Source organism: Ruditapes philippinarum, unplaced genomic scaffold (assembly GCF_026571515.1).
Source record: "Ruditapes philippinarum isolate M1 unplaced genomic scaffold, ASM2657151v2 ctg3167_1_1_1_1, whole genome shotgun sequence".
Lineage (NCBI taxonomy): Eukaryota > Metazoa > Mollusca > Bivalvia > Venerida > Veneridae > Ruditapes > Ruditapes philippinarum.
Window position 1 is genome coordinate 24485 of NW_026852193.1, and position 18854 is coordinate 43338.

Here is an 18854-nt window from a genome sequence, read left to right on the forward strand (position 1 = left end):
TTCACACATGAAATTGGAAATTCATCATTTCATTCAACTGACACAAGCAAAGTTTAATCTAAAAGTCCATAAAAATGCAATGTAGTCTAAATAAAGGTCAATCTAAGAATTTACTTTGCAAAGTCTGGACTGCATTTGATTGAAAATGTATTTTCATATATATAAATAATGCAAGTTTTTATAAATAATGTTCATACTTACTTAAAGTATTTCACTGAAAAGAAACAAGAATCAAACAGTTATGACATACATGCACAATAATATATTATGGAATATGTTAATAAACAACAGGTGATATAAAATTGTAACAAAAACAAGTTTTAAGGCAATAATACAAGTGAAATATAAACAATAAAGTGACATAACTCATTACACTTGTGTATAAATTACAAGGATAGGCCTAATGTTCTTTGGGGGAAAAATGATCTCAAAAGGTATTGGGTGTCTGTATTTTCACTTCTTTTTATCTATATAATCTAATGCAATTAAATTTATTTATAATCATATTAGTAGGTCAAATTTTTGTTGTTGTTGGGTTTTACGCGGCACCAACACAGTATAGGTCATATGGTGACTTTCCAGCTTTATTGGTGGAAGACTGCAGGTGTCCCTCTGTGCATTATTTCAGGCAAAACTGGCACCCGAGTAGAACCACCGATGTTCCGTAAGCTAGCTGGATAGCTTTCTCACATGAAAGAATCCATCTTTCTCACATGAAAGAATCCATCTTTCTCACATGAAAGAATCCATCTTTCTCACATGAAAGAATCCATCTTTCTCACATGAAAGAATCCGTCAACACTGGTATGATGAGACACAAGTGGTTTGAAGTCAATGACCTTAACCACTCAGCCATGGACGCCCCTCAATATTCCTCAATATTAAATTAACTTTTCATATTTTCTAGAAACAATGGACTTATTAAAAATAAAAAGAATTAAGTTTTATTTAGTCAACTGAATTACTACTGTATAATGAGGAAAGAATTACCTGTTGGGAATCCCTTTATACTAAATTGATCTCCTAATTTTTTATCTATTGTAACATCTACAGCTGCCAACTGTCCTTCAATCTAAAACAAAATATATTGGTATAATATTACATGTTCTTTATCTAGAAACACTAGAGAGGTGACATTTTATTCATGATAAAGTGCTAAAACTAAAACTATGGAAAATGAAATACATTAGTTAATTGTTTAGCTCCTAATTGAATTGGATTTTTGCAAGTTATTGTAAATTTAGTGTTTTATTATTAATTTATTTGCAGGGAAATAAATAGACAGAGATAATTACTAAGGTCTATGGGAAATCTTGAAAGAAATAGTATTTTGGTTTGCATGTGTTTATTGTGTCAGTGGTGTTTCAGGCTGTGCAGTTGACTTTACCAAAATCTATATAGACCAAATGAAACACATCAGATTTGACACCAAATTTATGTATCCTGTAACTTCACTGATTCTTTTATGTGAACTATTTCTCTTGAATTTTCAATAACTTAAAGGCTATGTCTTCAATCTAACCATAACTTACATTTTCTGCTTTCATAGTTTGTGCGGCCTCCTGGTATTCAGGTTTCATCTTTTTACAGTGACCACACCCTGTAAGTAACCATAGCAACATTGTATGACAAATACAAGAAATAATGATATACACATTATAGTCTTAGTATTCTTCATTTGTTTCAACAGCTTTTAAAATCTATCATGGCAAAAAAACTATACACAAAATTCATTAATATAATCAAACTAAGTTATAACTGTACTTATTTATCTATTTTTGGTTGGGCTACGGCGACATCAACACACTAAAGGTCATATGGCAACTTTCCAGCTTTACTGGTGGAGGATGACCTCACATACCCTTCCATGCATTATTTCAGGCTCTAACGGGCACCTAAGCTAGCTGGATAGCTTCCTCACATTAAAGGATCCAAAGTTCTGGATCAAAAGTTCTTATCAGGATTCAAGCACACAATGGTGAGAGGCATATGGCTCGAAGTCAACAACCTTTACCACTTGGCCACTGACGCCCCTACTATATTATCTAACCCTAAGGTAAAATACCATAAAACTATGACTAGACAAAATGAATGAACTCACATGGGGCATAAAACATGACAAGTACGGAACCATGAGTTGACATAAAATCCTCCCATGTGTTGTCATGGAGATAAGCTACTTCCGGTGCCTCGTCCTCCCATTGTGTCTCCGGTTTAGGCTCTTCCGGCTCACTGGGACTGAAAACACAGTTACCTCCCTTTATATCATACACAGTTACCTCACCTTATATTAATACACAGTTACCTCCCCTAATATTATACACAGTTATGTCCCAATATATTATAAACAGTTACTTCCCCTTATATTATAAACAATTCAATTACCTACCTTTTCTATTCATAAATCACAGTATGTGTGAACTTTTTATTTTAGTTTAAAATAAACAACAATGAAAATATTTGATAATTTCCTTTTTAAATGAGTGACGTTACGTTTTATTTAACAGAACATAGACCTGAAAGAAAAAGAAGTATGCAAGTTCAACAGCCAACTCAGAACTGTATACAACTGAATTTAGAACAGTCTGCTGGAAGTTTACAGGATTCCAGTAAATAAAATACAAGAGTGGGACAGCCAACAGTATAGAGCCTGGTCAGGCTTCCTGGTAGTGTAGGCTAGTCTGGCTCTATACCGGTGGCAAAAGCTAGTCACTTCAGGTACCTGCTGGGTAGAATATTTCCAATTAGCATATAAACTACTTACTTTTTAAGCCATTTTATAAGACCTTCTTTATTATTTTCTCCACCATATTTGTATTTTAATTTTCCACCTCTGAAAGTATGAAATACAAATCACATATATAAAATATTAAAGATGATTTATCATCACATAAACCATGGCGCGTGTAATAAAGGTGAAGCCCCCAACAACTCCTGGATTTTCATCCTTTTAGATAATCTAGAATTCATTTACTTTTTTTAGTGCTTTGTAAAACATTTTCATTACCTAATATCACTTTTGCTAATCAGTTAACATTTTGTTTTTCTTTCTTCAACTTCAGAAAGATTGGTCAGTATATGTAACAGTATCCTTCATTGACTAACTTTAATAGCAACTATAACTGAACATATAAAAAAAGGCAGTACGGTCTAAATATTTACAATCAGATAATAGACAGTAGCAAGCTCAGAGATAGAGATTTACATCATTCACAAAAGTGGTCCTGACGACCTTAAAACCTGTGGGTTTCTACAGAAAATTGTCATCCCTGTAAGACCCAACAATCTTCAAAAAGAATGTAACATTTCCAGTTTTATTTAAACTAATAGCAATCTAAACCCAATAGAACATGTGATTCACAGCAAATCTGACAACAGGCACCAATTTGCAATACAGGGATATACAATTGCAGTTATATTTTGGAGTTCAGTCTGAAGTAAGACTGACAAATAAATGCGATAAGGCTACATTCCAGCTTTATTAACAAGGAAGGCATCTATGAACATTATTTTTCATCCACCTGTGAGCAACCAAGTAGAGCCACTGACCTTAATCTAGCTAGTTAGTTTTATTGTAGTGACTTGAACAATCTTACTCAAAATAGTAGAGTGTAGGAAATCCTGTAATGTTATATTGTGCTCTTAGGGCCATCTGTTGTGGTTTATCTACGTCAATTCCTGCCATTATCTGAAATATTTCAATGACAATCTTGTTTACTACACATACACTGTCACATTGACTGCTGTACAGTCCAGTAAAACTGACCATTCTGTACAAAATGCCGTTTTAGAAAAATAATAAAAAACGTCTATCAAATGATGTTAAATTTTTTCTTGCATGCCAATAAAACTAACTACTTGACTGAAAGAACATGGTATGAAAATATCAGAAATTTGTATTTCTAAATGAGAAAATTGACAAGATGTGACAGTGGCATGGATTTATGACTGGATACCCATCTTTCCAAAAAAATACAGGGGATTAATTTCTTATAGAATGATTGGAAAATTATTTGTATTTGTATATACTTCAGTTACTATAGTTACTGTGAGAGAAATATAATTATTCTTTTACTATAGTTACTGTAAAAGAATTATAATAATTCTGTTACTATAGTTACTGTGAGAGAAACATATAAGTAGAAGCACAAACCACTTGTCCTTTCAGTTCTGTAGCTGCAGCAGCAAAATCTGGCTTCAACCTCTTACAGAATCCACACCCTGTTATATAGTACAGAAATATGAGCTGCGTCACGACAAAATCAACATTATACCCTCCCCCCTACATCACCAGTGGAGGCATAAATAAGGGGATGGGAGGAGCAAAAAGTAGTAGGGATTGGACAAATTAAGAAAGGGCCAGAAAGACTTCATAGGGGCAAAATCAGGTTGAGAGATGGTGACGGAGTTGGAGGAGACCACTGACCAGGTTGCTAGGAAAGAGATGGAGGGATGGGCAGAAATGAGGAACAGAGGGACAAAACAAGGTTTGGAAGGGAGATTTTCTATCACTTACAAATATGAACTTACCTTTTGATTTCTGACAGGTCTTAATCAAACTAGAACTATCACTAAATGTGATTAATACCCCCGCAAGACTGCTTCAGAAATGAGGATGTTACTAGTAACAGAATACCTTGTAAAAGAATTGAAATAGAGTTATGGTTGTGGGCAATTAAAAATAGTTGTGGATCTTGTATGTTGCATTTCCTTCTAATGTTGTTGACCATTGATGAAGTTTTATTGAATTACTCTGTAATAAGTCCAGAAAGATAAGGAAAAGGAACAAAGGGCAATAAGCCAATTACTCCATAAATACTGAAGATGGAGTTATGGTTATTGTACACTGCACTTCCTCTCATTGCGCTTGACCATTGTATGAAGTTGCATTGAATTCCATCTACTAGTTTTCAAGTTATGCACTGGTCAAAAAAAGTAACAAAGTGTAATAACTGTTATTAGCCCAAATAAAGTTATGGTTCTTGTGCACTTCACTTCATCTCACTGCCCTTGACCATTGTATAAAGTTATATTGAATTCCAAACATTAATTTTCAAGTTATGCACTGGACAATAAAAGTAACAAAGGGCAAAAACTTTTAAATGAGTCAAAAAAGAGTTATGGTTTCTATGCACTGTGCTTCCTTTCAATATACTTGACCATTGTATGAAATAGTATTGAATTCCAACTAGTAGTTTTCAAGTTATGCTCTGGACAAGAAAAAAGCAATGGAAAAGTAGCAAAGGGCAATAACTCTATATCCTATGGATAGAGTTATAGTTCTTGTGCACTGCACTTCCTCTTATTGTGCTTGACCATTGTATGAAGTTGTTTTGAATTCCAACCAGTACGCTTTAAGTTATGCTCCGAACAAAGAAAAGTATCAAAGGGCAATAACTCTGTAATTTGTCAAAATGGAGTTATGGTTCTTGTGCACTGCACTTCCTCTTAATGTGCTTGACAACTATATTTGTTGTATTGAATTCCAACCAGCATTCTCAAGTTAAGCTCTGGACAAAAAAAGCAATGGAAGAGTAACAAAGTGCAATAACTCTGTAATTAGTCAAGATGAAGTTATGGTTCTTGTGCACTGCACTTCCCTTTTTTGTGCTTGACCATTGCATGAAGTTGTTTTGAATTCCAACCAGTAGTTTTCAAGTTATGCTCCGGACAAGGAAAAGTAACAAAGGGCAATAACTCTGTAATTAGTAAAGATGGAGTAATGGTTCTTGTGCACTGCACTTCCTCTCAATGTGCTTGACCATTGTATGAAGTTATATTGAATTCCAACCATTAGTCTTTAAGTTATGCTCCGGACAAGGAAAATGCAACGGACCGCTGGACCGACTGACTGACCGACCACTGGGTGACTTCTATATACCCCCCAAACTTCGTGTCTGGGGTATAATAAACACCAAATATTTATAAAGTTTCACATTTAAAGATGTTCACTAAGTGTAAATTTCTTCTTATTCTTTTTTCATCTTTCTAAATAAGAAGCCTAAATAGATGATAATAATCTGGAGTTTTTGTAGTACATGATCTTTTTTAACAGATTTTTAGACAAAGGAAACAAATTATATTCATAAAAAATATTGTAAAAAGTTTCAATAACATATAAAACATGGCTAACAGACTTACATGGTGCATAAAACATGGCTAGAATTGGATATTTTCCTTTCTTAAGAAGCTTGTTGAACCCCTGAAAATCAAGAAAAACATTTTAGTAGCGCACATTAGAGGTAAAAAAAGATACCTAAATTCTAATGAAAAAATTTTTTTAATCAGATTAAACATAAAAGCTTAGCCTACCACTGAGATTTGATAAAAAAAAATTATTCTGATATACAGCTATGTTACATCCATCTTTATAGGAATTATCAGGTATATTTGTCTGGGTTTAAATTTTCATGTACAGGTGCTTTACACACTGCCTGTTCAACACTATACAGTCTAACAAACAACTTTTTAGCAGTCATTCACGACAATTAATTCTACCTGATATATAAAAGTTTTATTCATACGTTGTCATGGCCACTATATAATTAGAGGTCACATGACGTACCTGTTCACTCTCTACATGTACAACGTCCTCGGCCCCGGCCTCCTCGTCCCACGGTATATCTCCTGTAGGGTCATACATAAAGTTCACCAACGACTGTAAATAAAGAAGTAATACAAAATCATTTCTTAAAATACTTGGCTATAATATTGACCCTTCTGTAAGACACACTTCACATCTTAAGCATAGTGGCAGAGAAAACTTAAAAAATTAAACATTTTACTAATTTAGTGTAAACTTTGTTCTCATCTTGTGCTTAGGTAGATCAAAACAAGTCATACATTATGGCTGATTAAATAACATATTTAATCTTTGCAACTAATCGGGCACCTTGTTACCAACTGAATGTGACTGTTACATGTATGTATACTATCTTGTCTTAAAATATTATAACAACCATATAAGAAGAGCTTTTCTTGACACACTGGAGAAGGGGTCTTTCTTTTTTTTTACCTAGGGTGCAAAAATAACATGGTAGTTTTGCAAAAGGGAAAAAAACAAACTTAAATATACAATGTAAATAATTATTGCTGCTCTTTATAAGGACCTGTACTTATGAATAAACCAATGGTGATTTTGGTACATCAGTTCCAGTATAACACAAAAATTCCAGAAATCTGGAAATAATGTTGTTAATGAGTAAAGTCAGGAGTTAACCTTTACATATTAGAAGAATACATTACCTTTTTAACCATTTTTCTGTCATAATTTTTGTTAAAGTCTCCATCCCTGGAAAAAAATAAACACATTGAAAATATTAAACAGTATATTCTTTCTATGTAAACATCATAAATATTTTAAATAATACAAATAGCAAAATCATTACAGAGACCAAATTCAAGCAAAGAAAAGACTGCATTAAGCTGTTTCCAATAGGGAGGTTTTTTAAATAGCGAGTATATAAGTTATTTGAAACACAGTGGTCTTGTGAAACATCATTCAGTTATTTATATAGCATTTTTCTCTTATCTCTATAACCTTGTACAAATCCTCTCAGGTAAAATTAAATTACTTTGTGGACGACACTTTAGATAAACCTGCACTGATGTCCCAACACAATGAAAATTGTCAAATGCTCTTTTCACATCGATATGAATAATGGCTGTCTTGAAAGGGAAAATTCCAATTTAGAATGTGAAATTTCAGAGCATTACAAAATTTTAGAAATATTTAAAATCTTTCCTTTGATGTCTGTATTAGAGATTACTTTTATCACTAGTTTTTACTATGATGGTTATATTTCAGTATTAATTGTTAACATTTTTATGCATCTATGTACCCTCATCATGCTTAATATCCAAAATGGACTTATCCATTTTTCAATCTGGACAAAACCATTCATCATTTTTAGGAATAATTCATAATTATAATAAATTCACTTACGTAAATGCATTCGATATCAAATGTACCAGCTGATATTGGTCAGCACTGGTTGCATGGGTAAATTCAATTGTGATCAACAGGTTTAAAGTTTAATAGAAAATAAGTTTACGGAAAGACAAAATTTTTTTAATGTTACTGGAAAAATAATTACGAATCTTACTTGTAATGTCTCAGCTCCAAGGGTGACGGAGAAACTTTCAAATTTTTGCATAGTTTTTTTGCCTCACTGAAATATACCAAATGAAGTGTGCCAATTATAAAACAAATGGTCTACTTCTATGTACAAATTGAAGGGCAATAACTCTACAAAAAGTAAATGTTTATAGGTAAGACAGTTGATATAGATATATTAAACAAACAACAATAAATTTCTATAACATGTTGGTTTGGGAAAAGCACCACCTGTGAAGACAACATTGTAAAACATCAAAGCATGATGTACATTGTATAATGATAACTTAATAATTTATAAACTTGTTTATATATTGCTTGAAAATTGGAACTTAAATGAACAAGAGGGCCATGATGGCCCTGAAGTCGCTCACCTGTATATAGGCCCACAGAGCTGGGCCAGTTTAAACCCCAGGGCTTTTATTTGAACAAAATTGGTAGACACCCATTAGAAGATGTTTCATGCTAAACATCTAAGGTCTAGCTCGTTGAGTTTTTAAAAAAAAGATTTTTTAAGTTTTTACTATAAACATATAGTTAAAAGCAATGACATCCCTAGGGCAGGGCCAGTTTTGACCCCAGGGCTTTTATTTGAACAAACTTTGAAGACACTAACTAGAAGATGTTTCATGCTTAATATCTAAACTCTAGCTATTTGTTTTTATTCAAAGAAGATTTTTAAGTTTTTGCTATACACATATATAAGGAAAATAAATGTCCCCTGGTGCAGGGCCAATTTTGACCCCAGGGCTTTTATTTGAACAAACTTTTAAGACACTAATTGGAAGATGTTTCATGCTTAATATCTAAACTCTAGCTATTTGGGTTTTTTCAAAAAAGATTTTTTTAAAAGTTTTTGCAATATGCATAATAGGGAAAATCAATGACCCCCCGGGGCGGGGCCAATTTTGACCCCAGGGCTTTTATTTGAACAAAATTGATAGACACTCATTAGAAGATGTTTCATGCTAAATATCTTAGCTCTACCTCTTTTGGTTCTTTAAAAGAAGATTTTTTAAGTTTTTACTATATGCATTATAGGGAGAATCAATGACCCCCTGGGGCGGGGCCAATTTTGACCCCAGGGCTTTTTTTTGAACAAACTTTGTAGACACCCATTAGAAGATGTTTCATGCTAAATATCTTAGCTCTAGCTCTTAGGGTTTTCTAAAAGAAGATTTTTTAAGTTTTTACAATATGCATATAGGGAAAATCAAAGACCCCCTGGGGCTTGGCCAATTTTGACCCAAGGGCTTTTATTTGAACAAACTTGATAGACACTCACTAGAAAATGTTTCATGCCAAATATCTAAGCTCTACCTCTTTGGGTTTTTTAAAAGAAGGTATTTTAAGTTTTTTCTATCGGTTGCCATGGCCACCAGAGTTCTGCATGGAATTAAATTCTTTGAACAATTTTTTAAGGTGACCACCAAAGGAACATTCCTGTGAAGTTTGGATGAAATTGGCTCAGCGGTTTATGAGGAGATGTCATTAAAAGTAAAAGTTTACGGACGACGGACGGAGGATGGACGGACGGACGCCGGACGAAAAGCTATCACAAAAGCCCACCCTGTCACTTTGTGACAGGTGAGCTAAAAACAGAATGTGCTTGTGAATATAGTTTTATTTTAGAAAGAAACTGTTAAAACATGCTCAGAATAGTTTCATTTTTATTTTCATGCTATCAATAAGCTGTGCAATACAGTCCAACATACCTGCAATCTACAAAGGCCACGGTTCCTTTTCCTTTAATTTCCTCAGCAAGGTCCTCCAATAATGACATCTGCTTTGATGCTGCATTGTCTGTAAAATATATATATCATAACTATATGCTTCCTCATTTACCATTTTTTGTAAACTTCAAACTTCGCTTGCTTGAACTTTAATTGTTTGAATACCTCCCTTCACTCAAACTCATCGCCCAGTCCTAGCAAAATTACTATAAAATATATATTTGTCTACCTTGGATCACTCGAACACCGATTGCTTGACCTCTCAAACCTTATCCCTGGTCCCTTTGTCAAAAATACAGTGAAGCATTAAAAGACAACAGAAGTTTTTTAATTTGTAATGATGTTGGTCACAAACTATACAAAGCTTATGTTATACTATTATATACAGGTATATATATATTTCAACAATAAATATTGACTTGACTTGATCATATGAAGCAGTCAAGTTATAAACTAGAGCTGCTACAGGTGTGACAAACACCCATGACTAAATTTTCAGTATTTACAACTATTTATGCATATAATTTTGACTTCTTTTTGTAAATTTACATGGAGCCTCCAGAATCATGCTATTTTTTGGAAAATTTTGAAAATGTATTTAAAAGAATAATATTGTGAAGTAATTAAAAGGAAGCAATTAACACATTATCAATAACACTTACATCCCATGTAAATTACCAAAGAGAGGTCAAAATATGCAAAATTAGTTATAAATACTGAAAAATTAGTCATTGATTGCAGTATAAGATGTCAATTATTACTTAAATCTTGAATGTTTTTACTTTTTCCATAATCTTAGTACATTTTTTTCCTGATGTGATTTTATTGACCTACTTTGGCTCATCTATAGGCATGCAGCTTTAATAGTATAATAGTATATTTTGCCAGTTGTAACTTTACACTCTTTAAAAAAAACACTTTAAACTTAAAGGAGACATGGTTGAGAAAACAAATAAAAAGTTGTTAAACATTTACAACCTTAAATCTATGCTACATCACCATGATCATAATGGACTGGTGTTAAGTTTCAACATGTTTGTATAAAAAAAATCCAAACTTTCGAAAGAGATCAATATATCAAATACCCGACCGTGCATATATTTTGACGTGACGTCATTTGCATTATAATATAAACATAGCGCTAAGACACGCTAACTGTTAACGTTATACTATAGGCGCGTCAATGAAAAATGTTTCTTCATCACTTCAAACTGTCTTTTTTGGTATGTGATAAATAGAATATTAAATTCATGTAAGTTCATTACTAAATTTATTGAATAAAATAATATGTTCACCAGAGGCTCACATAAAATAATTCAACTTGTTCAATAAATTCAGTAATAAACTTACTCATTCAATATCCTCTATTTACTGAAGCTCAATGATGTAAAAATTTAGGGAACTATTTAATTTTTACTTAAATAATTAACTGTGGGGGCCCCTGAGATACATGTATGATACTAGAAAATCTGTCTTATTTATTAATGTAATTTTCAAGATTAATGTAATTTTCCATGCAATTGCATGGATAAACAGGGTCTGTTATAGTGAATGGTATAACAGTCAGTAAAACAAACAGCCCTCTTTTGGATTAACACTGTCACAGGTTGCAACCTTTACCTAACAGACTGTCAATGAGTTTACTATTCTACACAGTAACAGCTGTTTAAAATACTACTATGACGGCTTCATATTCAAACATAATTATGTCAGATTTCAATATTTTCAGTTTAAATATATTTAGCACTGTTTTAATCAGAGCTGTCATTGATTCAGTGCAAATCAAATCAACTATATATCGATATCAGACGGCAAATATTGACAATACACCAATATATTGAAAATTACTTACTTTAAGTATTAATTACGTGTAATTCTTTTTATTCTATGTGTATGAATGCTTTTCATACATGTGTCTTTTGTTTTTGTTTATAAATGCCCATTGCCCATTTCTTGTCATCATTGATATAAAATATGCTTCTGCATATGTTTTGGGTGAATTTTCATAATTCTACATTCAATTATTAAGTCAAAATTATTGATTTTCCATGTGTATTGATTATTGATTGATTGAAAAATATCAATGGTACATGAATATCATTTCTATCGATGACAGCTCTAGTTTTAATCAGATATTCATTTTATCAAAACACAGAAGCAGAAAGTGCACGTTTTGGCATTTTTTAACAACAATGTGACATGTCCAAAACTTGTGCCTAAATTTTCAAATCATTTCATCACCCCATTTATCCACAATAATCATATTTATTCTGTAAAATGACAAAAAATGAAGTGTTTCAATGTATTTTACTCTAATCAAGCAAAAAATTGTGAGTATATTTCTTTAATATACTTTGCAGATATTTCCATTTTAGATGCTTCACTTTATCTATGCAAGAATTTCAAACTTTATGTTACATTTTATCATACATGACTTGTATATGTTAAAAAAATGCAAAAGAAGTTACCTGACTTAGCAAAGGCTACTAAAAGATTGGTTTTTGTCCTCAAGGTTTTCTTGAACTCCTTCAAGTCATCTAGCTCAAGGATGAGTGACTTCCCTTTCTTTGCCCCAGAGGGAATAAAGAGCTGAAAAAATGACATGTCATCATCTATACTCATTTATAATATTACACTTCTCCAGGTTACATATAAGCTATGAGTAGCTTTTTAGAAATTATTACCCAGACAAACAAAATAGAAAGTTTATGAAAAATAAAATGAAAACATTTCTGTGAATAATGGACCTATAACCAAAGTAATACTACAAAAAATTCTGTTTAAATTTGACTTTCCTATTAAACTGACTGTAACTGTATCATCATCCAGATATCCCTGGCGAATATCGCACGACCACTGCTGCCATATGAGCTAATATCAAATTTCGCCTGAATTAGGGTTCTGATTTTATTCAAATATGAATACCTTATTTAGCTGCAAAGTTTTATCTCATCTAGTAAGCATATGAATTTGAAAGCTAGTTTTACAAAGTGCAACATAAACTCGTCCATTTTATATCGTTTATGATTGTCAGAAGGTCAATATTGACCATTGTTTGTCTTTGCAGTAACGATAACGTTTTTTACATTTTTAATAAAATAATAATATCTAAACAACAAAGCAAAACAAACAACACAACTTTATATAAATTTCAGTTTAAGTCTGAAATGGGATTTTTTTATAGATGTATTTTTTTCTCTACAAAAGACTTTTTTTCGTCTTCAACTGTAAACAAAACAGGAAATTGAGTAAGACAATGTCAGTATGTTTCGCACGCACATAAGAATATAATTTTTTCTTGTTCTATTTTTATGAACAGAGTAAGTTTTATCAATCTGAATGCAAAAATAAACTTTTACTATGTTGCTATATTGCAGAACTAGAAATCAATCTGTGTTACACCAAGGACATGCTTGTTACTGCAATGACTAATGAATGTTACTGAAAGGACTTATAACTGTAAATTTACATTTATTTTGTATCATTGAACTTACAATTAAATGTTAACAACATACAGAAATGAAAATAAGCTTTGAATTATTCTTAAATAGATCTTGAATTTGAATAGCAAAAGTAAGGGAAGCTCTCTTTTAAAGTTACAGGACGGACATATTTGTTACTGAAATGACAAAAAATTTTAAAATGGGGTAAAGTTACAAGGTAACCAAGCAATGTTGTGAGTTCGCATTATTCAGTCTAAACTCGTCCCAGTCAATTTTATAAACAAGTTCATAGAGAATACCATCAGAAGTTTTGAAGATTGATATTACATGCTATATTTTTAATCAGGAGTTTTCTAAGTTAAATAAATAAAATTAAATGTAAAGTTCTTGACCTTTTAGAATGCATAATTTTAATCCTCCTGAATGACTGTAAATAAATTTCCAGAGATTCTTTCTTGTGACAAAGCCATCATTTAGCTTACAAATTGTCAGTGGCCCTTCTGTCTGAAATAACCTGGGGTCTTTTTCAACCATTCAAGCTTGAAATTTGCCACCTGACCTTAAGAGTTTTGGTGCAGCATTTTAAGCAAACAAAACAAAATAGAAACTAACTGTGTTCACAAAGTACGATAATGCCAGGAATGAATTTTACATGAGGCCAAAATAGGACTAGGAAAGTAAACAAACAGTCATGTTCTAAGTTTCACGGGACTACTTTTTAATGACTAATTTTAGTAGTTTTGAAGACAACAATTTTCTTTTGTAAAAATGCCTTAAAGGCTTGCTTGTGAATGATATAAGTTAGGTTTTATTTCTATTTTGCAAAGTAAACTGTTATTCTATGCAAAAAAATAAGTCTCTGTAGAGATAAGTACTAAGAACTTTCCTTCAATATACTGGTACTGCCTTATTACTTTTATTTCTAAAATCGCTACAGTTATTTTGTGAAATGACATGCATTTCAATTACAACAAGATGTATATTGTCCTTACAGTAACTTAATGTTGAGGATTCTAAAGGGTGCAAGATTATTCAGATTTTCCTCAATTTTACAAAAGCATGTACTGTAAAAGCAAAAAATAGCCCAATTGAATATATATACTGAAACAAAAAGGAAACTTTCTTCAAGGTTGAATGTAGATATGTTAGTACAGTACATTGATTTTGAATTAAAAAGTCCTTTCAATAACACAGGTTGTCCTTCGAATAACAAAATAACATAAGGAGAAGTTTTAAATGGCATAAATGTCTAATTATAGAATAAATATATTAATAATAAATAGATTATGCCAACAAGAAAATTGTTTATCGTATCTTTATCCATAATTATATGTTAAAGAAGATATGTGTTGTATTTTGTACTTTCAGTAACAGATTTTGTACTTGCAGTAACATTATTGTAAGGACAGTTACTGCAAGGACTTTATTCAGGTTATTTTACAGTCTGTTTACACAGATAAGATAAGGGAGACAATTTTGATAATTTAATTCATGACTGAAACATATTTGCTAATAGCAGCAATACAAAAGGGAATCTTTCTCATAACTTAAATAATAAGAATCTCGTTACTTAAAGGACACTGTTCGAAATCATGGTTCCAACCTTTAATCAATGTCTTTCAATTTTCTAAATCCTATTTAAAATGCCCATATGTTTTGTTGCTGTAAGCCATGTATTATACCTATCACCTTCTTTTGAAGAGCACACTGGAACAATTTACTTAAACTAAAATAATCTACTTATATTACTGTTACTTGAAGGACATTTTGTCAAACAGGTTGGGGACAAAATTATAACTTGCATTTTGCAAATTGAAAATACTTAACTGAGGCTTTTACTGTATAAATACATTATATAAAGGTTATATTTGCGTTAGTTGACAAAAAATATGTATTTTAGTAATACAAATTTACAGGATAAACAGCTGAAATTGGGATTTTGACTTAAGGACAGGGGATAATCAGTTTTAATTTAGGTTTATGACACTACCAGAAAAAAATATGTTGAATATCTTATCCTGTAAATGTCTTAGTTAACAATATTTTATGTACTTACAAGCATGCAAATTTATTTTTTATAAAATTATCATGCATTTTGTGAAAAATTGAAAAGGACAAGATTACAGGCGAAATCTGATATTGGCTCATATATGATGACATTTAAATGACAATTTTCATTTCAGTTAATGTCAGTATATTCATTTGGCATTAATCTTTCACCAGATATTTAATTCCTTTCAAATCATTACTGATTAAATTGTTTAATGCATTAGTTGTAAATTGACGTCTAATGCCAATTTGTATGCTATACAATTTTACATTAATAACTTGTTAAACCTAACATAACATGGAAAATGTAAAATATCAGATTCATGAAGGATATAAACATAAAATAAGTGTTATATAAGGTCTTACAACTAGAACCATTCACTGAAGACCTTAAGCTAGCGACCATGTAGTCCTAACTATGGTACCTATTTATAGATATACTGTGACATAAAGTGAATGCTGAAGACAGACTCATAGGGAAAGTCCACTAAAAATTGTGCCAGGAATCTGACATGCTCGTATTCATTCGTCCAGCATACCATGTAGTAAAGCATAGCATACCCCGATAAAACTGTGTATAACTTGTTGATAAACTAAGTATCAACATATAAAAAAATTATTACCAACATAAAGTACCTAATATTCAGTATGCCCACTCAATTTCAAACGCAGGGGTTAAGGCCCCACGGTTACACATTTAAACGGATTTGTTTCGATTTACATTCGTAAATGTTTATGATACTTTTTACCGTTTAAACAAAATGAACAAATTGTCTTACGAAATATTTTAATCATTGCCAGTTATCATGGATTTGATCAATTCTAATTGGTTTATTCCGAAGTTAAAAACGGAAAATGGGTGTTTACAACCATCCACACATCATTACTGTGCAAAAATTGCTCGTTACATAATAGATTTTTGGTAAAATTGATTTTCATTTGATCTTTCAAAAGAGCGAAACGGGGATACAGTGCCGAAACAAACGTGATGAGCCCTGAACATTAATTATTAGTACATGTATCAAAATAGAAAGAAAGTCATCATTTGGCGACTTGAATACACAGGGTAGTACAGTACATAGAAGTACCACCGTTTAAACGGTATCGTTTCGGTTCTTAGCAATCGTGTAAACATTTACAAAATATTGTAAACGTGGGAGCCTTAGTAAGGGTACATGTACCCACTGTCATTGAAAATTGGGAGGTACATTTCAAAATCTGGGGGTACACAGAAGTTTAAACATGTGTTTGTTTGCAAGAACATTTTAGTCAGCATGATATTACTGAACAGGGTTTTCACTTAGTATAATGTATTACTATCCACTAAAACTAATTGAAGTTAATTGTTCAAAATCATTTGTGAACTAATGATACTTTTTGACAATTGTAAATATCCAAAATATTTTTTTTCTTAAAACAGTACATGTGACATCAAGACATGGCAAAAATAGTTACAAATATATCAGACTGAGATGTCTTTTTGAAAGCAGACATGCAATTGAGACTAGGTTAAGACAGTTCCAAACAATTGGTAGATGGCAAAGACATTTAGCTGATATGCATATTAGGCTATCCAAACATTCATTCAGACAATTTTACTTTGCATGCATGTAACCCCTGCTTAAAATTTTCATGTGTGCATGTAGAATTTTGTGTGTGAATTACGCACTGTATTGCCTGAATAGGCATGCTGTAGTTTCCAATAGGTAAAAAAATTCAGTACTTTGCCTCCATCTCCCCAAAATGTTTGACCATGTGATTATGTTATTTATCTTTATGGGGATAATCTGCAGGATGGTTTAGAAAACAGTAACATGTGCTGCCTTCTAACTTTTTCAAATAACTGTCAACTTCTACATTTATTTGCTATACAATCGGTTGTTAGAAGAGAATTTTAAATTTCCTAAGATTATGCCTGTAGCTAGTAATGAAAAGCAGATCTCCATTTAATATTAGCGAGCAGGCCCAAAGCAAGCATTACAGTATCTCAAGTATCCCCGGAAGTTATGGTTTTGAAAATTTTTGCCGGAAGTAGAGCAAAATTATGGTTAATAAGTTTGCCTGCTCTTCATTGGAGGCGATTTTGTTTCCCTGTCTAATTATATTTGGAGCATGCCAGGAATCAGTTCCAGCAGGTTACCTGCACTATCAATCACTAAAGCATGCCGGGAAAACAGTTTTCAGGTTTTCTTTCTCATTATGGTTCCCATTCAAATTGACATTTCAGAATCTATTGCCAATTACCATTTAACCAAATTCGAAGTTTCAGGAACTTGAGTTGCTCTTAAGAGAGCTCACATCGTTAGATTAAATAATCCGAGAGTACGCAAGATTTTGACTGATTCAAGTATTCAGCACATTTAATGATAAGCATCATGTGCATTAAATAAAGAAATAAAAGAAATAAACGCCACAGCAACATCAACTGCCAGTAGGTTACCATTTTGCTATATATATCATTTTCCCCGAAATAAAACTATTAATTCCGAAAGTGGATTCCAAGTGAATTGATGTCTTCCCTGCCAGGTGGTTTCAACTTAGATGTCATATAAAAATTAAGTGGCCGTATTTCGTTAGAAAAAAGGGAACTATAATGAATTTTGTTACCCATCTACTTCTTCTTCTTCTTCCAATATAATTATATACTGGCCACCTTCAACTAACTGAAGTTTATCTAGCTCATATATGGCACAAAAACAGCCTTATTCATATTAGCATCTATCATCGAAACATGTTGTGCATTATTCGTAATCAACTGTCATTTTCCAGGTTTCATTTTGAAAATAAGGTCCTTTACATGGATATGAGCATACAAATTACAATTGTAAAAATTCTTAGTGAACATCCGTCATACCCCACCCACTTGCAAACAATTTAAAGAGGCTATTTCCGCATCATTAAGAATGCAATAACATGTTAACTGAATTAAAACGAATGCAAACAATTAATCGGTACCATACAAACTATAATTCATTAATGACAATACTTACTATCACTAAAATTGGTACAAAAATTAATGCCTTTAGCCGGTGCATCCTGAAATTCTGCCACGTACATGTAAACTGGTTGCTACAAAAATGACAATTCCGGTACACGTTTTTAAACGAAATATGACTTACCTCCCCTTGACCGTAATTGTCGTAAGGTTATTCTTTATTTGGATTAATTATCGTCATTATATAATATCAGGTCTTTGATTTATTTCTTGCATAATCAATTTAAGCATTTGTTATTCTTTATTTGGATTAATTATCGTCATTATATACAGTAATATCAGGTCTTTGATTTATATCTAAGCATTTATTGTGTCTGTCATAATATAGATTTAACGTACATTGGAATGGTCCTACTTAACACAGCAAAGTCAGAGACATAGATATCTATGTCTCTGGCAAAGTCAAGCAAAGTAGTTTATAGTTCTATCATTATTTAATATGATTTTAACATTCAGGAAAGAGATATGTTCTTTGAACGTTTATTTAATGCAAAAATGTTAATTCCTATTGAAAATTA

At 32.0% G+C, this 18854-nt stretch overlaps 1 protein-coding gene across 1 annotated transcript in view; it reads right to left on the bottom strand.

Moving 5' to 3' along the window:
- LOC132752007 (protein disulfide-isomerase A5-like) overlaps positions 1–18475 on the bottom strand; it is a 32831-nt gene extending 14356 nt beyond the window's left edge. The window contains exons 1-14 of the mRNA XM_060742240.1: positions 18332–18475; positions 12318–12438; positions 9832–9919; positions 8106–8171; positions 7246–7291; positions 6566–6658; positions 6142–6202; positions 4154–4221; positions 3597–3688; positions 2765–2833; positions 2102–2238; positions 1533–1600; positions 991–1072; positions 202–214 (exon numbers count right to left, since the gene is read on the bottom strand). Coding sequence (XP_060598223.1) covers positions 202–214; positions 991–1072; positions 1533–1600; positions 2102–2238; positions 2765–2833; positions 3597–3688; positions 4154–4221; positions 6142–6202; positions 6566–6658; positions 7246–7291; positions 8106–8171; positions 9832–9919; positions 12318–12438; positions 18332–18376 — 1049 coding nt within the window. The 5' untranslated portion in view covers positions 18377–18475. The remainder of the gene's footprint in view (positions 1–201; positions 215–990; positions 1073–1532; positions 1601–2101; positions 2239–2764; positions 2834–3596; positions 3689–4153; positions 4222–6141; positions 6203–6565; positions 6659–7245; positions 7292–8105; positions 8172–9831; positions 9920–12317; positions 12439–18331) is intronic.
- Positions 18476–18854: the final 379 nt, after the last annotated feature.